The sequence below is a fragment of the Mirounga leonina genome, unplaced genomic scaffold, assembly GCF_011800145.1.
Source record: "Mirounga leonina isolate KUSES-001 unplaced genomic scaffold, KU_Mleo_1.0 Mir_101664, whole genome shotgun sequence".
Classification (NCBI taxonomy): Eukaryota; Metazoa; Chordata; class Mammalia; order Carnivora; family Phocidae; genus Mirounga; species Mirounga leonina.
The window spans coordinates 1716388-1741261 of record NW_023270175.1 but is presented as its reverse complement, the minus strand read 5'-3'; the positions used below and the strand labels follow the sequence as shown (position 1 = coordinate 1741261).

Here is a 24874-nt window from a genome sequence, read left to right as displayed (position 1 = left end):
CAAAAACGGAGCATTGACCACACTGGCTACCTCTTTCCTATGGTCGGAAGCCTCTCCTGATCCGTCTTTCAGTTGGGCTTTCATTCTTTCTTCTGTGTTGTCTAGGGTGACGGTGGACAGGGCTTCCCAGGTGAAAAGGGGTTACCAGGACTTCCTGGTGAAAAGGGCCACAGTGGTCCAACTGGCCCCCCAGGAATTGGGCTGCCGGGCTCTCCTGGACCTCGTGGGCTTCCTGGAGATCAAGGAATTGATGGATTACCAGGGCAACAAGGCCTCCCTGGGCTTCCCGGTGAGTCATGGAATCAGATGGTCTGGGACTTGAGAAACTGACCCTTCGTAGAGTGTGGCTCTGACCCGGGCACATGAAATGTGTCAGACGAAGAGACTTGGCTGATTATAATCACTGCTTGCAATTTCTAAGGGTTTTCATATGGGAAAAGGATCACAATTATACCGTGGTACACCTACACAGAGCAATGTAGATTTCAGTCCTACTTAGTAAGAAAACTTCCTAACCCAGACCAGTCTGAAAAGGTAACAGAGCTGCCTTGGGAGCTTATGAGCTCACAGTCCCTGGAAAATTTCAAGCAGATGCCAGATGGCCATTTTGTTACAAGTACCATTGAAGTAATGAGCCGGAGATGGGATAGGTGTCCTCTAAGTTAGATGGTAATGTCATCAGCAGGGAAGAGCCTTTCCTTCATTCCTGAGGTCTCAGATTGACAAGAGACCCTACTTGTATCTAGTCTCATCTCTATTTCCTACCTTAAATCCCTCCCATTTAGAGAGCTTCTTTTTGTCCGTGAATTGCAGGAATTCTAACGAGTGACAGCCCTGCTTGTAGATGGCAAAGATACCATGCTAATAACTCACCTTCTTCCAGAACAGCTCTTCATCCCAACTTCGGTTTCCATTAGTCGCACCACCCTACTCACGGTCATCTGAAGTTTGAAAACTCGAAATTCATCTCTTATTCTTCATTTGCAGTGCTTATGTTCTTTCCTTCCTCTTCTTGCTATTGAGCTCTTGTTATCTCATGCCCAGCTTATCAAATATACCTCCATGCCTGTTGGAATAAATGGACGGTTGGAAGGAAGGATGGGTGGATGGTTGGGTGAGTGGGTGAATGGCAACAACTTCCTACGTGGTTTCTCCTCTCCTACCTCCAGACTTTCCCCCACTCAATTCCGCTATGAATACTGTTGCCGATGTAATATTTGAGAATTATTGCTCTCATTGTGTTATGCCCCTAGGCTTGAAGCCACAAGGGGTGGCCTTTTTATGGAATGTTCCTCTTTTTTCTGTTTCTGGAATGTTCTTCCTCTTTTTTCTATGCAGTCAGGTTTTATCCACCTTTCAGGGTACAAGTCCCACTTCTCCACTAAGCCTTCTCTTGACCTCCCCAGGATGTCACTGCCACTTCAGTTATGTATTTTCTTCCGTAAATGCTTTTGTTTTTCCCAACTGCTTCATAAGCAGCTGGATACTAAGGAAGGCAATCCTTTTTGGCATTTCTCAATTTGCCTAGCACAGTGCAATATTCCTTAAGAGACTAACATACACTCACAGAAGAAAGGGGTTTCTCAATAACCAAAGGGCTATTTCTTAGACCTGTTTCTTCTCTTTCTACCTTGTCACCTTGAAGAATTACCAAAAAAAAAAAAAAAAAAAAAAGAAACCAGGTCTTGTCAATTTTTATTTACCTTAAAATCGATGATTCAAGATTCTTCAAACCGAGTCAATATTTCAGTTTACAAAGTCCTATGAAAGCTATGAGGAATTTTTTTTTTAAAGATTTTATTTATTTATTTGAGAGAGAGAGTGAGAGAGAGAAAGAGCACAAGAGGGGGAGTGGGAGAGGGAGAAGCAGACTCCCTGCTGAGCAGGGAGCCCGATGCGGGACTCGATCCCGGGACTCCAGGATCATGACCTGAGCCGAAGGCAGTCGCTTAACCGACTGAGCCACCCAGGCGCCCGCTGTGAGGAATTTTTATCAGACTCAGTCATCCTGCCTTTTGCAAGTCCTGGTGTCAGCCATAGCTTGGCATCTAGCTCTGTTCCTAGAAACATTATTCATGGTCATTCCGCTGCCCCTCTGCCAACTGGGTCTTTATTGTAGGCCAACCATTTGTATAGACAACTAGGTTTTTAAACTGAGTTATACAGGAGATACGTATCTGAGATATGTATCTCAGATACATACTCATCTCAGATACATACATACCTATCTCAGATACATCTCAGATACATACCTGAGACGGTATATACATACCTACACGCACTCAAATCTGGATATTATCAACATTCTGATTGTTTGACAATAAGCTGAGTCAACAGAAGGAGGCCCATGGGACCATTTCTACCCTAAACATCACTAGGCCCCAGACACAGAAAGTTCTTAGGAACATAGTCCTGTAGTAAACTCTAACCTGGGAGATGCCTTATGCAGAAAATGGTCTTGTTGCGGTACCACGATTTTCCAAAAAATTACTTCAACTAAGAGCATTGGCTTTCTTTTTTCTCTCCGTGGCAACCAAACACAGGTCCTCATACCTAGCAATTTTATTCCACGCAATTTTAAAAACACATAACCTGTGAGCTCTAGACATTTGCATTGTGGCCATTACTGTTGCCATGAAAACAAAAGATGCTATTCTATTATTTTTTTAAGAGAGTGTGTGAGCAGCAGGGTGAGTGGGCAGGGGCAGAGGGAGAGAATCTGAAGCAGGCTCCACGCCCAGTGCGGAGCCTGACGCACGGCTCCATCTCACGACCCTGAGATCAGACCTGAGCCGAAGTCAAGAGTCAGACGCTTAACTGACTGAGCCCCCTGAAGATGCTATTCTTAATGTACTCATTCCAACCAGTGATGGCCCAGGCTAGGATGGCTGCATTGCCAGAAAGGGAATGTAGTCATTAGAAGCCTTTCACCCGAGTGGTGTGAATTATTACAAACCTTGGACCGGCAGACAACTGGCTGTTTCCAAAGAGGCTCTGATCCAGATGCTCATAGTAATCAATCACCCTGGTTATTACCGAAACAGCTACGGTGTCCTTGATCCCGTGTGTGTGTCAGCTCTCTCCCTTCAATCCAGACAGGGACTGTGATCGGTGGGCATACCCAGGCTGCCTGCCAGACTTCCCTTGGACCTCAAGGAACTCCTGTCCCGGTTTAATTTTCTTCTTTACTCGATTGGTTTAGGTGATTGCTGCTGCAGGGAGAGCGTTGGTAAAGGACACTTAGTCACAGAGGGAGGTGAGAGCTAGCTCAGTGTCGAGGTTCTCAAACACCAGTGTGGGCAAAAGCTCCCTTCCTTTCCGTTCACCTCTATCTCAGACACTCATGATGGCCTGAGCACCGCACTGGAGCCTCTGGTTGGGAGAAGGGGGTGATCCTAAGGCTGGGGCACAAAGCAGTAAGTGGGCATGCGGTCTCTGAGAGAGACTAATTTCCTTCACCATGCATGTCGATGGCTTGGCTGATGTCTGCCTGGAGCACCTTCATTTTGTGAACTTAACTGGGGCCATAACTTGCCTTGGGAGGTACCCGGAAGGATGCGCACGTGCCTGATGTTCATTCACGCGACCCAGAGTAAACGGAGATGTTAGAATCTTGAGAGGCAGAGGCACTTTTTATTCTGAAGACACATCTGGGCAGTAACGGGGACAATTCTCATTAATTTGCTCATGTGTTGCACTTATGAAACAGAAGGCAGGGAGAGCTGATTTCTGCTTTGTCGGGGGAGAAGGCTCTGAATTCAGGGATGGAAAGTAGAAGACAGAGGTGTAAAGTGAAAGAGCCAGGTACCAGGGTGACTTGAAGTTCTGCCCTCCTGAGGTTTTGACCCTCTGCTCGCAATGCACAAGTGTGCTGTGGTGTGCAGGTCTGTCCTGGAGCCTTTCCAGATGCCTGTCCTTGGCCCCATCCTCTGAAGGTTTGTTTTTATCTGGCTGTCACAAGTGAAAAGAATTTATGAAACTTATCTAATGAATGGAGTGAGGATGGATGTTCATGTTTGCAGCCAGCGCAGGGATATTTGGATTTTACCCTTTGTTTCATAAGATTGGAAGCAATGAAACAGCAGTGTTTGATACATTGGAGCTAACGGGCTATTGAAATAGCGGGGACACGAGAATCTTCTGCAGGGTCCCTCTCGTCATAGCATCCAGGGAGGCCACTCTTCCATCTAGTCCAAAGGCCCAAGCTGAGCACAGGATTGGCAGCCCTCTCCCAGCCGAGCATCTTATCATGACGAGCTTGCCCACAGGTTATATAGTTCCACGGTAGGGAGATGGCCCTCAGAAATAGCACCATCATCTCAGCACCTGGCAGGTGGGTGTGAGCACCTATGGGGGACGATCAGGCCCTAATGTCCTCTCTCCAGCTGTAGAAGTATGACTCTCAGGACCTGCGGGCTAGAAGGCAGACAGCCACTGCCCAGGCTATAGAGTAGTGTCGCTAACCGGACTAAGGTAGGAAGCAGGGGATGGCCTTGGAGGAGCTCTTCTGAATATTCCTTCTTAAATAAGATGATTAAAAACAAACAAACTAACAAAAACGGCCATTCACGGAGCAACCACCAGGGTGCTAGGCACCCAGTGAAATGCTGCTAGCATCCTGTCCTATCATCCTCACAAACACCATCTAAGAAGAGTAGCTTCTGTTTTATGCCTGAGGCTCAGAGAGGTTGAAGTATCTTGCCCCCACGACTAGTGAGTAGCAGAACTAGGATGCAAGCTCAGGTCTCTCTGGCCTCAGAGCCCAAACTCTTAACCAATACACTATACCGTTCAATCCCCCATTTTGTTTTAGGACTAGAACACGTGGAGGAGGAATGGCCGCCAGTTGAGTATGAAATCTGAATCATAGCTTGTATACGTATCTGCAAAAAATGCAATTTGTGATTTCTCTTAAGTATGGGCGAAAGCTATAGCAGTTTACTAGAACTGTTGGCTCTGTGGCTTTAAGCAGGCCTTGGGGGATTGTTGTAATGAATAGGCAAGACTAATTATAATTAGCATAGCAATTGTTTGTAAATGGCACTTGAGGGGGCCGACACAATTTGTTCATCGGTATTTTATTAAACCTCCCCTCTGTGATGTTATATAGACTCTTTATTTGCATTATGAACGAGCAAGGAGGAATTTGCTAGGGAAGGGGCTCTGCCGGCCAATTTCAATGTCTTGAACCCTGAAATTGACTACTGCTTCTCCCTGAGTCGCAGAGTTGACATTTTCTTTTTCTTTTTCTTTTTTTTTTAAAGATTTTATTTATTTATTTGACAGAGAGATAGACAGAAGAGCACAAGCAGAGGGAGTGGCAGAGGGAGAGGGAGAAGCAGGCTCTGCACTGAGCAGGGAACCCGATGCGGAACTCGATCCCAGGACCCTGAGATCATGACCTGAGCCGAAGGCAGACGCCTAACCATCTGAGCCACCCAGGCGCCCCACAGAGTTGACATTTTCAAAGGAGGAGCTGAGGGAAGGGTCCTTGTGTGTCACGGCCAAGAGTGTGGCCTTCAGTGTTTGCCTAGTACAGCAATACAGCTTCCTCAGACCCAGGGTCATCGTCAATAGGTTTCTGTAGATCCCAAATGAGGTGGGGCAAAAGAACCCAATGGGTTGTTTTCATTTCAAGAAAAGGGCAGACATGTGAACTCGAGGGGTCTTGGCTGCAAGCCCTCCAATCTAGTCACATGGCCATAATGGATCCTCAGGACGAACCCCAAGCCCCCATCCTAGGGAAGAGGCTCCATAGGAGGGCGGGGCGAGTAGGCAGTTGCCCTTTGGTGCTGCTCCTGCATAGGGCCACCTCTCAGAGATCTTGTTAGGGGACATCTACTGCATAGATGACTGCCTGCCCACTGGACGTTGGTTTAGGAGGTGCTTTCTGGCACTCTTATCTACAAGCAGTTGCACTAGGAGAAACTCCCAAGAGCTTCTGATGCCAGGATTCTTCTGCATGGGCACCCAGCTGCTGGGTGGGAAGACCTTGGTTGTGCCATCTGAGGGGATGGGAGTAAAGGAGCATGCTAGGGGGAAATCGTTCCTCACTCGGCGGGCTCACTGGATGCTTACGTGTCACCACTTACAGGCATCACCTTGCCGTGTATAATTCCTGGGTCCTATGGTCCATCAGGCTTACCAGGAGCTCCCGGATTCCCAGGTATGGAATGAGTCCAGAGAAAACCACTGAGCACACTCATAAGGGCCATGAGCCCAAGGAAGCGGGGCCCAGGCTGGCAGCATTTGGGGGGGCACATTCCTCCCGAGAGGGTGGCCTTGAGCACTGAGGAAATAGAATGGCTCCTGGAGAGGTCCGTGCGGTGAGGTAAGGCTAAGAGGGCCCCCCGCCCCGCCCAAGAGACTAGGATTCTTGAGTGAACATCCCAAAGGTGACCAGGCACCCTGACTTTCCTTTCCCCTCACCACTCATGTTTGGGTTCGCAGGCCCTAAAGGGGCCCGTGGCCTCCCTGGGACCCCGGGCCAGCCTGGACTGCGTGGAAATAAAGGAGAGCCCGGAAGTCCAGGATTGGTTCACCTTCCTGAATTGCCAGGTAAGGAACGAAGCTTTTCCTCACCTGCTTCTCCTCCCCTGTGACTGTGGGTTTGAATCGTGGTAGCCAGCCATCCACTGCCCCCAAGCAGTGAGGTTTACGCTCTGGTGTGGGCGGGATGGCTTTGACCTCGTACTCAGGTGAGACAGGGCTTCAAGCTAGAGCGTGACAGTGAGTCAGAGTGGCCAGGGCCATCAGCCAGGACATGCCCTTCACTTTCAGATGAAGCTCAGGTGGAAAGTGCCTTTGCCTGAGGTCACGAAGTCACTAGTGACAGAGCTAGCACTCCACCCGGTTAGCTGACTGCCAAGCCTCTGGCAAGTTCCTGGATCGATTCCTTCTAGGTCTGAACAAAGATGTTCAGATGAGTCAGAGGGAAGTGGTTCCTTTCTATCCCTTTGCTCACACCCTGTGGCAAGCTTGTTCTCCACTGCCCCAGGGGTTCTTAAACTGTGTTCCCCAGAGCTGCAGCACCAGCGTCTCCTGGGAACCTGTTAATAATAATGCAGACTCTCGGCCCCTCGGCAGAGCTACTGATCAGAAGCTCGGGGCGGGGGGCGGTGGTGCCCAGCCATTTGGGTGTGGCCTAGCCCCCCCATCCCCAGGCAGTTCTGACCCCCACTCAGTTTGAGAACCACCCTGCTCTGTGGCACGGGGCTCGTCATGGGCCATACCCTCCATGGTTTATTTATCCAGCTTCAAACCCCTCCAACCACGCACGGAGGAGGGAGGCATGACAGCAGGGGTTAGATGACTCCAGAAGAAATTGGGCCTTTGACAGAGAGTCCTGGGTATAACCTGTGCCCTTCGGCCAGCGGAGCAGCCCGGGGCGTGGGTTGCTGGGCTCAGCCCCAGGCCTGGCCTCACTGAGCTAGAACCTTCTGCAGTTCACAGGGTGCAGTGCCCGCCTCTGGGCACGTCCTCCCAGGACCAGAGGCTCTTGCCTTTCAAGAGAAGTGACACACATTATTGAAATGTTAGCTTTTGTAATAGAAAAACCCAAATCTGTCTCCGAGATCTCTACCCAGACTTATCCCTTCTAAACCTCCATGGCCTTTTTATTTTTTGCCTCTTTACATTTAGGATTTCCTGGACCTCGTGGGGAGAAGGGCTTGCCCGGGTTTCCTGGGTTCCCTGGGAAAGATGGCTTGCCCGGGGAACTTGGCAGTCCAGGTTTACCCGGTTCCAAAGGAGCCCCTGGTGACATCTTTGGTGCTGAGGATGGTGCACCGGGGGAGCAAGGCCTACGGGGATTGCCAGGGGACAGAGGATTTCCTGGAGACTCTGGCCTTCCGGGACCCAAGGGTGACTATTTTTGACTCACTTATTTAACAGTCTATGGAAAGTCTTTCGGTGACCGGTATAGCCTTGCATGAATACAGGCTTGAGCCTGGGGTGGTGGATCCATGAGGGGGTGACACTGAAAAGTCATTTTGTTCTGTCTCCCCCTTCTGGGAACTTTTTCTTAAATCACCGGAGTCTGTTCTCCTTACTTAGTCAATCTGGAAGCGACCATAATGGAGAGTCCGGTTTCTGGCATAGCCTCTGATTTGCCGCTAGGGCACAAGCAGCGAGGGCTGGAACAGAGGAGACCGTGACACCGGGGACGTACCCTGGGCCAAGCTCTTATGCGGCAAGTTGGTTTGGTCACCGGTCCCTGCTGTCCATCCAGGCTGTTGATCATCTGCCCCTTCCTTTCACTAGGTTTGCTTGGGAAGTCGGGCCTGCTAGGCCCCAAAGGTGAACGGGGCAGCCCCGGCACACCGGGCCACGTGGGACAGCCAGGGCCCCCTGGGCTTGATGGTCTCTTCGGCGTCAAGGGCAAACCCGGGCTCCCGGGTGCACCAGGCTTTCCGGGCCCTTCAGGTAGGTCCTTTAGAGGAGGAGCCCCAGCTTGACAGCCGTAAGCCGGGCCCTGGGCCCTGGCGCCCCGAGGGGCAACAGAAGGAGTGCACCAGGGGCAGGGTCTAGAAGGCCACCCTAGTTGTGCAAGGATCCTCGACTTTCCCAATCTGTACTTTAGCTTCCAAAAGGGTAGCACGCATCCCTCCCCACCCCTCCCCCCGGCTCCAGCCTAGTGTTCAAGGCTCCCCTGCTCCTCCTGCCACCCGCCTCACCCCTGCCTCGGTGACTCCGTCACTCCCCTCCCTTTACTCCTGGCCACGCGACTGAAGTTGAGTTTTTGCAGAACCGCTAAACTCCTTTTTATCCCCTTTATTCTCTGTGTCTCTGGGGTCTTCCCATGGGCCGTCCAGGTGAGAAAACTGTATGCAAGCTCACAGGCTCACACCCCCACCGGCTTTGCTGCTCAAGGAATTCTCGGACTGTATACTAGAGCCTGGCAAGGCCAGGGGTCCCTGGACTCATGCTGGGGGGTTGGCCCCCGCTGAATTTCCTTCCCTTGTTGTGGAATCCCCTTCCCAGCCCCCATTAGAATCCTGGGGCTTGCAGCTACTGGATGCTTTTCAATTCATGGAAAGCCAAGTCAGCCATTCATTGAGGTCCTCAGGGGCCCACATACCTCTGTCGTCACCGATTTAATCCTTTGGTTTTTTAATTTCCTTGCTTTGTACCTGAACATTCCACTTTGGCAGCAGCTCAGGAGGTTAATCCCATTGACCAACTTAAAGCTTGGTGAAAGAAATCCCAGAATACCTGGGAGACCAAATGGGCCTTGGGGATTTCTACAGGACTTGGCACTAGGGGGTCTTTCAACCTTAATGCCAAGGAACTGGCTGACTTAACTGCTTGCAAGAGGGATTAAAAGGGCAGCCCTGTATCCATGGCTCCCTGGGAGGCTGAAACAATGTCCGGCTTTAACCTCTACTTCACCAGATTGGCTCAGGAAACAGCCATTGTGGTGCAGTTCAGACGGGACGTACCAGGGAGCTGGGGTCCAGTTGCCGCCCTGGCTTCCCAGAGCTCCATTCACAGGCGAAGATGTGAACCACATTCATAAAAGGGGGAAGAAGTTCTAATCGGAAGGGGTTTGCACACCCTGCCAGCCACCCTGCCATGCTGAAAGTAATAGCCACTGGCGTGCGTGGGGCTCAGGGTGGCAAGCGCTAAGGCTTCAGCCAGCTGAGAAGTCTGCCAGTCAGCAGCCTGCACAGGGCCATTGTTAAGGGACCATTTCCAACACCCAGCCAGCCAGCCAACCAGAAGCCATGGGAACGGGCAGTGGCCCAGATCTGGACACAGCCTCCCTTGACGGCTGTCCCGTGTTCTCTCCTGTGCTAATTCAGGACATCCTGGAAAGAAAGGTGTAAGAGGCGAGACAGGTCCCCCTTCATCAGCTGGAAAGAGAGGCCTGCCGGGGCTGAAAGGCCTTCCAGGATCTCCAGGGCTGGTTGGCTTCTTGGGGAGCTCAGGCTTGCCAGGGAACACTGGGTTGCCAGGCCTGCCGGGTCCGAAGGGTAAGTAAAGTGGGTGGGACTGTTTGTGGTAAGAGGGTCGGGCAGAGCCGTGCTAAGGGAAGGCTCCCACCTAAGGTGAGTCACCCTCGCCGCTGGCTGGGTGGAGCGCTGGGCTGGGTAACGCTGTCAGGAAGGCCCAGGACAGTGACCACCACGCTGGGTATACTCATTTGCTCCACCCCTTCCATGGGGCCCGATGGTTCGCCCTTTCTGCTAGACCACCAGAGGTTGGAGGGGAGGCGTCCCCATCTTATACAGGGGCAAATGACGGGCCCAAGGTCACACAGCCGATTAGCAACAGCACCTGGCTAGGGCTCATCTCCCTGCCTCCCGGCCCTAGGCCTTTTTTTTTTTTCTGTGCCACCCATGAGTTCTGTTAATGCTTAACAGCTGGGGCTTTGGAGTTAGAGAAACCTGGGTTGGAATCCCTTCTTTGCAACTGCCAAGCTGTGTGATTTGGGGTAACTTATTTAACCTCTCTGAGCGTCCCATTTCCTTGTATGTCAGGCAGGGATAATAATAGAAGTTCTTGTTTCTCAACAGGTGAGAAGGGGTCTGTTGGGCTGGCCGGTTTCCCGGGGATGCCTGGTCTCCCTGGTATTCCTGGCGCAAGTGGATTAAAGGGCATTTCTGGGTCAGCCGGAAGAGTGGGACCATCTGGACGGGCCGGTAGTGCGGGTGAAAAAGGTGAGCTCGGGAACTGAATTCTGAACTCGCTAGCCCTGCTTCCCAAGGTACATTTTGTCCGTCGACCCTGAAGCTGGTGTGGCTTGTACCCATCCTATGTTAGATAATAAGATTTGGGGCTTCTGAACCCAAAACCTTGGCTTTTAAACCAAAAGACCTAATCACTTGTGAGTTTTTGCTGTGTGTTAGAGGCCTCATGGAATGTTCCCAGACGCTCAGTGGAGAGGGGTTTGGAGTGGGCTTCACAGTTGCTGGCCGGCTTTGGGCCCGTCCAAGGAGAGGGCATGCACATAGGTGGGAAGTTGGAGGGCCAGGGGCGGGGAAGGGCCCGGAAAGGAGGCCGGGGGGTGGTGCGGGAGGAGCTGAGATGAAAGGTCAGCCCGTGCCTGACCCCGTGTCTAAGCTTCCTCTCACGAGGGTCTCACGATCTACTCCCCCCTCCGCCCTTGCAGGAGAAAGAGGCGACCCAGGGCCAGCTGGAATACCCAGCCCAAGACCTCCCACACTGAACATCCGGTTCAAAGGAGACAAAGGCTCAAGAGGCTCATCTGGATCCGCCGGATTTCCTGGGCCCAGAGGTGCCAGGGGCAGGCAACGGGCAGGAGAAACACTCATCCTCAACTTCCCTCCTGAGAAAAGGCCCCGCAGCACAAGATGCCCCCCCACCAAAGTGGCAGTGTGGGTGGCGGCAGGCAGTCCAAGGAGGCTGCCTTCTCTGGTCCTGAGGGGTGTCCAGACGTCGAGGCTGCCACTTTTCATTGCCACTCTGGAACTGAAGTTTTGAACCACGGGCTGTGGTACCCCTGTTGTTCCCCCCAGAGAAGCCTGGCAGATGCTGGGACATGGGCACTGGCAGTGTTGAGCCGGGGTGGCGCTGACTGGTGCCCCCTAAGGCTGAAGGCACCTCCCCCACCCACACCTTCACACCCCCCACCCCCCCAGTTGGCCATCCCCAAGTCCCCAAGGCTACAGTTTGTTTGCCTGTGATCCCGGGGTCCTGCACCTTTGGGGAGCAGGTTTGCTCTTGCCCAGGGTCTTTTTTCTAAGCCCTTTGCTTCTTTCCCAGGTGACAAAGGAGAGGTTGGCCCCCCGGGGCCACCAGGATTGCCTGGAGCTCCCGGCTTCCCCAGTACCATCAAGGGACTCATTGGGAGAGCAGGCCTCCCTGGCTCCGCAGGACGACGGGGCTTACCTGGCCTGAAGGGGTCCCCTGGAATCACGGGTTTCCCAGGAATACCAGGGGAAAGCGTAAGTGCACCCAGCTCTTGGTCTCTGCACCAGGGAAGGACCTCCGTAGCAGGGGGACAGGCCCCTGCGCCCCATCTTTCTGGCCCCAGCCCACTTCCCGGCCCCTTCCCCTAGCTCACCCGAGATGAAGCCCTCTCCCTGAGTCTGACAGGCCTTCCCCCACCCCTTTCCTGAAGGTTCCTTCCTCTGGGCCTTTGTTCATGCTTTCTCCCCCACAGGGCAGAGCCTCCTTCTCGGCAACTAACTGGCTAATGCCCACCCGTGCTTTGGGCCCCGGCCCCGGGCACCCACTCCCCCAGGAGTCTCAGAGCTCCCACCCTGCAGGCATGCTGCACTTCTCACTGCTTATATGAACCCCAGTTGGTTCTGTGTGGGCCCGAGTTCCTCAACGAGATTGTCAGGCCATGAGAACAAGTCCTTACACGTTCTTCTAGAAGTCCGCACCCCACCGCCGCCCCTGCCCTTGAGCTAGGCACATCGTAAGACTTTGGTACAGGCCTCTTGACGTTGTGATTTCAGAAAGGTCATTGTTGACAAGTGGCAAATAACCAAATCAGCTTGTCTGGGTTCTTCAAAGGCAGGGCAATAGAATAAGCATAGGCATGAGACGGAGCTGGGTTCGGATCTCTGCTCCCCCGCTCATCAGCTCTGTGATTCTGTGCTTACCGCTTACCTTGCCTGAGCCTCGTGTTTCTCATCTGCACAAAACGGGAATGATCCTCAAACTACCTTCGGGACAGCAGTGAGGATTAAACGAGCTAATCCGCGTAAAGCGCTTAGCTTGGTATCTGGCAAATGGTGGGCTCTCGGTAAGTAGTAGCCGTCATAGTAGCAGTATTGAAGGGACCGAATGAACTGGATCCCAGAACGCCTGTGCTCCCTGCAGGCATAGTCTATGTCCCTCTAAAAGCATCAGTCCATCTGATGGAGAGTGGAGAGAACACACACAAACACACACACACACATCCCAGAAGCGACTGCAAAAGAAAGTATTCTTAGCTGGATGGTCCTGACTCCTCCTGCCCTAGGAGGGATGGAGTCAAAGTGGGAAAGCATTCTGGGAGGGGTCCCAGCGTGAGCAAAGGCTCAGAATGAGCAGATATCCCAAATGTGCGGAAAAAGCCAGGCAAATGTAGGGGGGATCCAGGGTAGGGGGGTCAGTGAACTCAGAGACCCGGCCCAGAACTCAGACTCCCACGCAAGGCGCTAGGTAGTGTACGTCTTTACTACGGATGGCTCCACAACTCAAAACCACACCAGCTCCCGGGGGGAGTCACTGGACTGACAGCAGCTGACACGCCCACATCCCGGACTCAGACAGTGTGCCGGACATGAGTCAGTCAAGGCAGTTTTTCCTGTGAAAATGGTAACATTAGCCCAAACGCAGACTCCAGGACCTGCGCACATCCAGCCTGCTACGTGGTTCCTTGCAGGGATCCGAAGCTTGCAGGACTTGCAGCTGAGGGCTATCGCCCTGCCCAGTGAAGCAATCCTTTTCTTTGCGCATTGTGGCTCCAGAGCTTTGGCATGGGTGGCACCAGCCGACTCTGCAGAGCACACCACCAAGAATCCGGCTGGATGGTCACGTCCTGTATTTTCAAAGAGACTTGCTACAATAGTCACACCTTGATTTCCCAAGATTCTCATTTTGATAGCCATTGGGAAGTTATGAATGACGAGACCAGGATTAATCTGCAGATAGAGTCCTTCCCCTAAAAACCCTATGTATTTCCACCCTTGGCTCATCACCTTCCCTTCCGCAGGATGCCCCCTCCACCCACCCACCCCTGCCACAGCATATGCAGTAGACCTCTCTCAGGCAATGGTTTGTTGGGGGTGGGGAGGTGAGAGCATGGGAGGCCCTGAGCTCCAGGCAGAAACAATGATTTCCATATTTTTGGAAGGGTTCACAGGGTCTCAATGGTACTCCCGGACTCCCAGGAACATCTGGTCTCCCAGGTTCAAAAGGTGAGGAGCATAATCCCCTCCAGTTCCATCCATGTCGATGCAAATGGTGGGTATTCATCCTTTCTGATGGCTGAGTAATATTCCATTGTATATATGCTAAGTGAAATAAGTCAATCAGAGAAAGACAGTTATCATATGGTTTCACTCATATGTGGAACATAAGGAATAGCGCAGAGGACCACAGGGGAAGGGAGGGAAAACTTAAATGGGAAGAAATCAGAGAGGGAGACAAACCATGAGAGACTCCGGGAAACAAACTTACGGAAGGGAGGGGTGTGGGGGGATGAGGTACCAGAGTGATGGGTATTAAGGAGGGTACCTGCTGTAATGAGCACTGGGTGTTATACGCAACTAATGAATCATTGAACACTACATCAAAAACTAATGAGGTACTGTATGCTGGCTAACTGAACATAATAATAATTTTTTTTTTAAAAAGGTGAGGAGCATTTTCTCTTTTAATGGGTGTTTCCAGAGCAAGGTGGATTTCTAGCAGGCTCAGGTCAGGGTTCTTGGGGAAGGAAACTCAGTGTTCAAGAGGAAGTAAATTGATTTACCTTTCCCCTTTGGCCAAGACCCCTTTGCAAAGGGCTTTGCTCCTCAAAGACGTGTGACCAAACAGTGGTTTGACCCACTTGCCTTCCAAACTCAGCAGCAGAAGAGGGCCTCGGCTCAAGACAGTCTTTTTCCCTGCTGAGCCCAGCCCACGGGGCAGGAAAATTTCCCATACTTGCCATCATCATTGTTCCATTCTGGTGATGTTTTAGCACCCCTCCTCCCATCTTCTCTGCCCATACTGAACCTAGCGATGTCTTCCCAATGGAGATATGCTTCACGTAGCAGCATTTCTTGCCAGTAGCCTGTTAGCATCCCAGCCTTTTTTTGGTGATTGGTCACTTTTTACCCAATGTGTACTTTTGTCAAAGATCTCCTCTGGCTACATTGAATCTGAAAAGGTTTTGCCATCAAAAGATCTCTTTGCTGTAAAATGAGCTCTAGCTTCTCCTGACCACTTGGACAATATCTTCATATCCCCAGGAGATCAAGGTCAGACATTTGGAATTTCCGGTAGCCCAGGACCCAAGGGACAACCTGGGGAGTCTGGTTTTAAAGGTAAGTCTACTGTCCTTTTATCTCACGTGTCTCACAGGCTCCTCAAAACTGAGGATCAGGAGGAATTGGGGAGGTCAACCCCAAGTTCTGTAACTTCTATCCAGTGCAAAGAAATTCCTACCCTGACACATATCTACTCATAGGCAGCCCACAGTTTCCCCAAGCAAACCAGTCTACTTTTCCTTCGAGACTCATGAGTTAAGTCGAATAAGACCTTTGGGATAATGGCGTCCACTTCCTTGGTTTATAATTATCTAAACTGGTTCTCGAACATTTCCACCCATTGTTCCTCCTTATGGGGGCACACAGAACACGTTTACTTACCGTAGCGGGGCAGCACCTTGCAAATGCAAAGATAGGTCTTCTATTACCATCCTTTTCAGAGTTTTTTCATTGGACCAGGCTCTCTTGACAGTTCAAGTAGCTTTCCTTTCCTGCTCCCCTCCCCTGGGAAAAACATGGTACCCGAAACGGGGCCCGACCACTCAGCATTTTTCTTGATGTTGTAGGCGAGAAAGGAACAGATGGATTCGTTGGTGATGTGGGTTTCCCAGGAAGCAAAGGTGAAGATGGGAATGTTGGTATTTCTGGAGATGTTGGCCTTCCTGGCTCCCCAGGTACCGTGCCACCCAAAGACTGTATTCTGAAAAAGTGAGGGTCAGCTTCAAGCCATGGCCCATTCTGAGCTCCTGCCTTGCTTTCACTTTCAGGACTCCCCGGGATTGCAGGCATGAGAGGAAATCCAGGGTTTCCGGGTTCTCCAGGCCATCCAGGGGCAACTGGGCCCCTGGGACCCTCTGGCCTAATGGGAACCAAAGGTATGTCTATTTGAGAGGAGGCCGTGGGGAAAAAGGGTCTTCCCTCAGAAAAAGGACAGCAACTCCTTTATATTAGGAGACACCCTCTGAGGGCAAGCCATTTCCTGGGGAGTTAGTGACTGGCCATGTGACAGATAACGGGAAGAGGAGAACAGGGAATCCATGGAGAGAAGAGTTAGCGAGCAAGGCTGTTGTCCTGGCACACGTAGCCTTCCCCTGACTTCAGGGTTGGATAGCGAGTCTCTGGGAGCTGGCAACGCTGCATTCCTGAAGAGACCTAATCATCTACCACCCTGCTCTTAAAGTTGTATGGGTCTCTAATGAGAGTCAGGAAAAGCTAGGGTGGAGGTTAGGGAGTGGTCTGCTCTCCCTTAGGGCATTAAGTAATGCCTCCAGAAAGACCATGACCTTTAAAATGAGGACTTTGGAAGGCTCTGGGGGTTCAGGACCTTTGGCTAACCCTTCATGATTCAGAAGTTGCCAGAGCCATTACTGATACTCTGTCTCCTCAGGTTTCCCTGGACTTCCTGGTTTACATGGACTGAATGGGCTTCCAGGAACCAAGGGAACCCATGGAACTCCGGGTAAGGAAGACCCTCAAGGGCAAGGAGGAGAGCATTGGCTCTTCCAGAAGGCTGGCAGGGGGCTGGCCATGAGTTCTCAACTGTGGGGTATCCCATATCCTTCAGCTCATAGATCTCCTTGCCAGGCCCCCGATCTGAAGTGCCTTGATTTGTGGAGGAAGGAGGAAGGGGGAAGGAGTTTGTCCTTCTACTCAGAATGAGCTCTCCTTCCGGTTACTTCAGTACTCAGCTTCTGGTGCGTGTCAGGCAGGCCCCCAGCCCATGAGCTAGGCATGAGGGCCTCGCCTGCACTGAGTTCTGTCCCTCCTCTGTCTGCATCTCCTCCTAGGACCTAGTATAACCGGCGTGCCTGGGCCAGCTGGCCTGCCTGGTCCCAAAGGGGAAAGAGGTTCTCCAGGAACTGGCCTCGGTGCCCCAGGGAAGCCAGGCATGAAAGGACAAAAAGGTGGCCGAGGTAAGTGAGCCCAAGTCAGGCCTTATAGAAGCTGAGTAAGGCCCAGCCAGGGAGCCAAGGTTGGGGCTCCTCAGGGCCACATGGCTCACAGGGTTGAGCTGTGCATGTCTTCACATCTCTGGGGATCTCAGAACCCAGTGGAACTGACTACTGGGAGGCGGGAGCATGCTTTCCCGGAAGGCGTGTCAAGGAGCAGTCCGGTGAGCTCCCTCTAGCCTCCATATTCCCTCCTGCTCTCCCTTATTAACCCCAGGGTCTCTCTTGCGCCCTTGGCCAGGGCCTGACTTTAAAGGTCCCGAGGTCCAGGGCTTGTCCACTTAGCAAGAGATTTGCCGGAAGTTCCTCAGCATCCAGGGCGGCTGGCGCTCTACTCCCAGGACTCTAAGACAGCGTGGCTGCTGGAAGGAGCCCAAGACCAAGAAGATAAATGTCTCCCCAGGAGAGACACTCACAGGCACTCAGTGAGGATCTGTGGGGGTTACTAGAAAGCAGGTTTTGCCCTAATCTTGGCCCCTGACTCATGATATCATCTGAAGTCTCCTGAGCTTTCCTTTCCCCACCTCTCAAATGGCGAGAATGAATTCTGAGTCTCTCCCTCTCCTTGCGAATGTTCTGAAGACCCAGATACATGGCACTCGGTGTAAGACAGCGAGCAAATTTAGTGTAGCATCACACCTAGGAGTATGGGCTCTGAAGTCAGACCACTGGATTCAAATTCCAGCTCTACCCCTCACTGGCTGTATGACCTTGAACAAGGAAGTGACTTGCCCCTCAATCCCCCATGGACCCTTCATTTTCCTTTTCTGTAAAATGGGCATAATAAGAGAGTTGAGCGCACAGGTTTGGTGAGGAACGAATGAGGAGCGAGGTAATAGGTATAAAAGCACTTAGCACAGCACCTGGCACATAGTAGGTGCTCAAGAAACATTGTCCGTTATATCATGATGTGTTCCCTGGGGAAATTCTACTTGCAAAATGTTCTGCTCCTCCGTTATGGTTCTGAAGCTTGAGGTCCCCATGCATCTAATTTATGTGCATGTTTGTATAATGCGTGTCTGTTTTCCAGGAACTGATTTCTACATTAATTCATTTTCTGCTGAATTTTATATTGGTGCATCTGCTCTCTCTGTGTTCACTTTTTCCTTTGGTCAGGACCAACCCGTTCTTTTCTGAAAGCCAGCAGCTTCTTCCGAGTGGGGGCTCCCACAGGGTCTGAGCCCATAGGGAGAGAGTGTGGCTACTTTCACAGGAGGTAGAAAAGAGGGGACCCGGAGAGAAGCGAAACCCAGATGGTTTCCCATCTTGATTATGGATGCCTGGTCATTAAATTATCCATTTCCTTTCGCTCTCTGAGGTAATAACAAAATCACAATGACAAATGTAGTAAACAACACATGTGAAGATGGATACATCTCAGGAACACGATGTTGATTTAAAAAAAAACAAACAAAAACAAAACCCAAGTTGCAGAGAAAGACGTTGGGTATGATTCCACTGATCAAAGTTTATAAATAAATGAAAACAAGCAATATATCATTTAGGGACACGGATACGCGTGGTCAAACTGTGCGAATGATGAACACAAAATTCAGGAGTGGTAGCCCCTTGAGAGGGAGGGAAGGTGGTAGGGATCTGTGAAGGGCATGCAAAGAAATTCAAAGGTAATGCCATCTTTTTCTTAAACTGGATGTTCATTGTTATCTGGGTGAGTTTTTACTTGCGATTTATAGATATTCTTCTGCTCTTCTCAATATTTAATTAAAACATTGTTTTAAAAGTGTACAGCAAATATCTTCCCCCCCATAGGAACCTAACTCTGTTACGATCATAGAAATCAGTGTAAAATGACGATTTACCCCGAAGCAAACTTCCTAAAGCAGTCCCTGTCCCTATAACACCTTTCTCTAAATAACTATGAATCACACCATTCAGTTTCGCATTTGCACTAGATATTTAGAGGCTACGTTTGTGTACCTAGGCTTTTCTTAAGTCTCAGACACTGAAATGAGTTGGAAAAACATGCCATCGGGCATTTTCACGTGCTCCTTTAAAGTGTCTCATTCTTAAAGAAATACATGAGCTTTTTTTTTTTTTAACTACTCGAGATCAGTAGGACCTTTATTTCAGTTTTAATGCTAGATTGGTACAATTCTAAACTCAAAAAACAGCTCCAAAAACTACTATGGGAGCTTTTTATAATCTGTGTGCTGCCCACAGCACCATCTGGTGTCTTGTTTATTGTTTTTTTGCTTCATTTCACCATATATATATTTTATATTTATATATAAAAATATATGTATGTGTATATATAAAGCTATATTTTCAGGAAAAAACACAATATGTCTTTCTTTTCCGAAGTTTACCTTTGTGACAAAGAAAAATACTTGAAAGGTTCATCAAGACATAACTGACCATACTTAAAAGTAACAACATGTGGCTTAACAACTTGTTTTTCTTGTTTTCTTTTGTTTCGTTTCCGGACTTATAATAACTGGAGCCTTTTCTTGAAATTTGCTTTTTTATTCTTTATGTTTCCTCTGCATTCAGTTCACTAATGAGCTGTAAAAACCACCGGAATTCACCAATCCGCCATCTTTCTTTACGCATTTTTATGGATTTACCATTTCTTTAACAGAATACGAGAAGTCCCACATTAATATTTCTGGCTTTCTTCATCAGAAAAATAAAAATTCAACCTTGTATTTTTGGATTTTATTGTTACAAACAAAAAATCATCTCGACCACCAGAATAGTTTTCAACCAGTGGGAATCTATTTCTCGTCATTGGAATGTATTCTAGAATATGCCAAAATAATAAATACATTTCTTTCATACTACAAGTATAAGATGGACTTTGACATTTTACATATGGCTTTGATGTGGTTTCCCATCAGGATTCCATGTATGTCTTCATAGGCATATTCAATAAATCTTCTGTAATCAGTTGAAATTTTCTGGTTTTGAACGTTATAGTAGAAATCATTCCACAAACAGAAAACAAGTAAAAAATATCGGAGTAGACAAGTATTCTGTATCTACTCTAATAAATAGCTTTTTTCTTTGACCAAAAGCGGGGGCCGGGATGTGGTATAGAGAAATTTGTTCTATAGGCAATTAAGCAAGCAGCCAGCTGATATCACGGATTGCCTGTCAAAGCCTTTCCCAGTTTGCCTAGAAGACCCAGAAACTAGCCCTAGAAGACACCGGGAGCCGTAGTGCCCTTGGGACCTGCATTCACACCCAGCCCGCGGCTCTTCTGGCTGGAGCCCATGCCCCACCTCGGCCCTCATACCTTCTCTGGGCAGCCCCAGACATAACTGGCTAATTCAGTGAAAATGTGCCCACGGGGCCAGAAGGTTTAAAAACACTTTAAAGAAACTTCAGTTCCAGGTGCTGTAGTCATGCCTTCTTTTCTTCCCCATTTGAGGGACATCTGTCTGAAATATTTCCATTTCCAGCGACACTGGGAGCTAGAACTTTCCAAAGCTCCGTCCCAAGGAGGAACTGCGGCACCTGCGGGGGAGGGTGGGTGGAGGGGGGTGCGCGGGGAGGGGCTGGTGAACAGGGAGTCTCTGTGACCTCCTGTGGGCTGTGCTCCTCCTCGGTGGGCTGCAAAGGGAGACCAACTGACCGACGGGAGAAGAGCCCTCTGAGGGCGTTCGCTGGTCTGGCCCCTACCTAACCGCTTCCATTTTCTCCGGGAGAGCCCGGCCACACCAAGCCCATAGCGGCCCCTTTTTATTTCTTCTTTGCAGGTTTCCCAGGTCTCCAGGGCCCTGCTGGTCTGCCCGGTGCCCCCGGCCTCTCCTTGCCCTCAGTCATAGTGGGACAGCCTGGCGACCCTGGGCGACCAGGCCTAGATGGAGAGCGAGGTAAAGACAGGAAGCCCCCCCAAGAGGTTTGACCTTCACCTTCTGTCCGGATTTGGGAGAGGTCCTAATACAGTCCGGCCCCATTCCTACTGCTGGACAGGCATGGGCCTGCTTGGCCTCACATCCCTCCCCCAGCAGGGACACAGGGGACTGGAACGGGCTGCATTTGCTCAGAGGGTTCGGGAAGGTCCAGGCCCTGGGACCCCGCACACAGCAAGGGAACATTCTCTGCCGTGGGAAACAGGCTCTGGCTTCCTAGCAGGCTGAGGCCTTCAGCGGTGGCCACTTCCTGCTCACCTGCCCTCATTCCTCTTCTGATCTTATCCTTAGGCCGCCCAGGCTCCCCGGGGCCCCCGGGGCCCCCTGGGCCGTCCTCCGATCAAGGTGACCCTGGAGACCCTGGCTTCCCTGGAGTTCCTGGCCCTCAAGGGCCCAAGGGAGACCAAGGAATTCCAGGTTTCTCCGGCCTCCCTGGAGAGCTGGGACTGAAAGGTACGGCTGCTCGGCGGGCTGTTGGGCCCTTTCCCACTCCACAGTTAGAGATGGCCCCTTCCTGCAGCCCCGTGAAGAGAGGCCCGCTGATCGTGCTCTTCCCGCCCTCAAATCTGCCTCGTCTTCACCCCGCCGCCCCTCACCCGCACCACCGTGCCAGGCCCTGACTTGCTCTCCTTTGGACTTTGCCAGGCGTGAGAGGTGAGCCTGGCTTCATGGGGATTCCAGGCAAGGTCGGGCCACCCGGAGACCCAGGACTTCCCGGGATGAAGGGGAAGGCAGGGCCCAGAGGTGAGTTGAGAGCACGCGCCCGGCTGATGCTGAGCTCATTGGCGGGTCTGGGGGTCGTGTGCCCACAGGAGTTACTGCTCACCACGCCAGGACAGCCTGGGTATCTGGGGCAGCAGCAGGAAGTTCCTCCAGGGACGGTATGTCCCCACCCTGGGGACATCTCTGCCTCCGGCAGCTCCCGGGACTGAAGGCCACTGCCACCATGGGGCCGGCTACTGACCTCCCCTCTGCACGCCTTCTGCCTTGGTGGGCACGTTCGGTTTGGTTTGCACTCATTGCCACTTACCCACGGGCTCAATTCTGGAAATGAAGAAGGACCCTGTCCATCCTTTACCGCCAGCCCCTCACGCACCCCGAACCTGTTAGCAAGCCCCGCGGGCTGCCTCCTCTTGATGCGCCTCGCATCTGCTCACCTCTCAGCACCTCCCTTGCTGCCACCCGGGTCCAGAGCACCGCTGGTTCTCACAGGAATCACGGCAGCCACCTGCTAACTGGCCTCCCAGCTTCCTCCCCCGTTGGGCAGCTTCCCCAACAATCATTTCCCCACAAAGCAGTCAGAGAGACCTTTTAAGCCATAAGTCATCCCCTGGCTTCCCATAGCAGAGCAATAAACTGTGGCTCCCAAAGTCCCAGGGGACGCCTCCCAATTCATCCTCATCATCAGCCCTTCCTCTTTTCTGTTCTCCTTCTTTGCCACACCCGCCTCTTTCATTTAGCCGACCTGGTTGACCCCAGGGCCTTTGCACAGGAGAGTTCTACTTCCTAGAGTCCTCTTGCCCTCCCCTCCACCCCCGCTCCTTCTAATTCTTTAATGGTCTCAGCTTAAATGTCACTGCTCATAAGAGGCCACTTTCACTCTTTCTCAAGCCGGTTCTCCACCCCAGAGCCCCCTTGGCTCACTGTCACCGTCCCTATCACTGTCACTGCACTGTTCATTTCCTTTGTAGTGCTTCTTACAACTTGCAGGAAGACAAACGGTATTTGTCAGGTTATGCATCTTCCATCTCTATCAACGGACCGTAGTCTCCACAACGGTCGATCTTATTCACTGCTCCATCCCTCAGTCTACCAGGGTGTGGCACGTAGTAGGCACTTGAGAAATATTTGGTCAATGAATTAGTAAGCAAATTGGCTCATGTGGCTATGAGTAAACCAGCAGGCCAGGCTCAGGGTCCCAGGCCGAGGTGCCCGCTGAACCTCCAAGGTTGGACGCCTCCCCTTGGCCTCCTTGGCGCTGTGTTCTGACCAGTGAGGGAGTGAACCAGCGACCCCAGCCCCGAACGAAAGCCCAGCCCACCTCATTTGCCACAGTTGTGTCCTGACTTGTCTACCATGTCCCAGGCCCTATGCCGGGCCCTGAGGAAATGCAATGAATGTAACCCATTCCCTGCCTTCAAGAAGCCACCAATTCCCTGGGGAGGTAGGTGGGTAAAGAGGACATCATGTAAAGCATGGTGACAGTCATCCTGGAGGGATCCACTGGGGACTGTGGGGGCAGACAGCAGAGGCAGAAAGCGGGCAATTGCCGGGTAGAACGGCGGGCTTCTGGGGCCCCATGCCAGTCATCTCCTTTGCCCCCACCTGATATTTCCATCTCCCCCACTTACCCCCAGGCTTTTCTGGACCCCGAGGTGCTCCTGGACAAACACCAATTGCAGAAGCTGTCCAGGTTCCTCCTGGACCCATGGGTCTACCGGGCATCGATGGCATCCCTGGCCTCACGGGAGACCCTGGGGTTCAAGGCCCTGTAGGCCTCCAAGGTAAGGAGAGCACCAGCAATAGGGGACTTCTCGGGGGAGGGGAGCTAAGACGGCCTTGGCTGAGAGGCTGAAGCAACTGGCTGGGATCTCCAGCTCCGAGGGGGCACCTTCATGGGGCATTTCCTCCTTTCCTTCACAAAAGCCCCTGAGCTGCCTTTTTTTTTTTTTTTTAAGATTTTATTTATTTATTTTAGAGAGAGAGAAAGTGAGAGAGCATGAGAGGGGGGAGGGTCAGAGGGAGAAGCAGTCTCCCTGCTGAGCAGGGAGCCCGATGTGGGACTCGATCCTGGGTCTCCGGGATCATGACCTGAGCTGAAGGCAGACGCTTAACCAACAGAGCCACCCAGGCACCCAGCCCCCGAGCTTCTTGCCGGGAAGGAGGGCCAGCAAGGTCAGCAGATGTACTTGGCTTTAGAGAATGTGTGGGCAGAGCATAGCGACCACTCTGGGCAGCACGTCCCTCTCTAACGTGCCGCCGAGGGAAGGAGCGAGGGCGGTGGGGGATCAAGAGCCAGGGACAAAGCCCGGGGCTGGGGGGCCCGGGAAACCCAGCTTCTAATCCCAGCTGATGCACCAGCTCGGGTAAGTGAGTAGTCTCTCCGGGCCCAGGTGTCGTCCTCTCTGACGTGGGACTCTGAGTTTCTGTGCATTCTGGCCGTTGCTGGGAGGATGAGAGGAAGGGAGGGAGAAATAGGTGTGAGGGGGGCTCAGAAGGGCTAAGTGCAGAGCAGTGGTCCCAGGACAGAGATGCCCAGACTCGGGACTCCAGCTAAGGACTAGCCCAGGAGGCTCAGCCCTGAGTGCTCTAAAATGATGACCACTGCGCCCTCTCCTGGTAAGTCCTGGGCATGACACACGAGTCCTTTTTCTCTGGGGCTTGCTCTCGCGGACCTCCCACAGGGAGTCCGAGCTGCCGGCCTTCTCCCCTTGCAGGCTCCAAAGGTTTCCCTGGCATCCCTGGCAAAAATGGTCTCAACGGACTCCCCGGCCCGCCTGGGGCTCTCGGTGACCCTGGTCTCCCCGGACTGCAAGGCCCTCCAGGATTTGAAGGTCTGGTGATGTCAGCCCCAGGGGGCAGAGGGTTTCCGTGAGGACAGGAGGCTTTGGAGTGAGCCTAAATCTCAAATCTGAGAAACAGGAAACCGGGCAGTAAAGCTTGACACTACTAGGAGCCTGGAAAACCAGACTGCGTTCCATTCGTTCCCACCCCACCTCTGAGCCTAGGAAGGATGAGAGCCCCACCTTCTGGAAGGCAAAGGACTCCTTCCAAATCCTTCTCTGGGTTCTCTCCCAGCTCTCAGGAGAGCTATGACTGTCCTCTAGCCTGGGCCCTGGCCCTGCACCTCCCCTCTTCTACCCTGGGATTCTGACATGGATGGGACGGGGGCGGTTCAAGGCATAAGAAAGTCTGAGATGAGGAATGGCTGCTACTTACCTCCCATTTGATAGTGGAGATAGCAAATCAGTTGTCCTGCGTAGGGAACAGCTCTGAGGCTCAGTGGAAAAGGGGTACGATTAACTAGCCACGCCTGCCATGGGCAGGAGAGCGGGTATGATTTTTGCCCCGCTAGTCCCAATTCTGCTTCTGCTGCCTCTGATTCAGCAGGGTCTCG

At 51.8% G+C, this 24874-nt stretch overlaps 1 protein-coding gene across 1 annotated transcript in view; it reads left to right on the top strand.

The window, feature by feature from the left end:
* Positions 1–24874, top strand: part of COL4A6 (collagen type IV alpha 6 chain) — a 273873-nt gene that overhangs the window by 244936 nt on the left and 4063 nt on the right. The window contains exons 23-43 of the mRNA XM_035006974.1: positions 106–289; positions 3203–3256; positions 6095–6166; positions 6451–6558; positions 7642–7863; positions 8263–8424; positions 9804–9974; positions 10518–10661; positions 11114–11239; positions 11728–11909; positions 13814–13877; positions 14916–14990; positions 15500–15607; positions 15701–15808; positions 16321–16392; positions 16721–16846; positions 20602–20718; positions 21049–21210; positions 21403–21501; positions 23115–23261; positions 24195–24311. Coding sequence (XP_034862865.1) covers positions 106–289; positions 3203–3256; positions 6095–6166; positions 6451–6558; positions 7642–7863; positions 8263–8424; positions 9804–9974; positions 10518–10661; positions 11114–11239; positions 11728–11909; positions 13814–13877; positions 14916–14990; positions 15500–15607; positions 15701–15808; positions 16321–16392; positions 16721–16846; positions 20602–20718; positions 21049–21210; positions 21403–21501; positions 23115–23261; positions 24195–24311 — 2620 coding nt within the window. The remainder of the gene's footprint in view (positions 1–105; positions 290–3202; positions 3257–6094; positions 6167–6450; positions 6559–7641; positions 7864–8262; positions 8425–9803; positions 9975–10517; positions 10662–11113; positions 11240–11727; positions 11910–13813; positions 13878–14915; positions 14991–15499; positions 15608–15700; positions 15809–16320; positions 16393–16720; positions 16847–20601; positions 20719–21048; positions 21211–21402; positions 21502–23114; positions 23262–24194; positions 24312–24874) is intronic.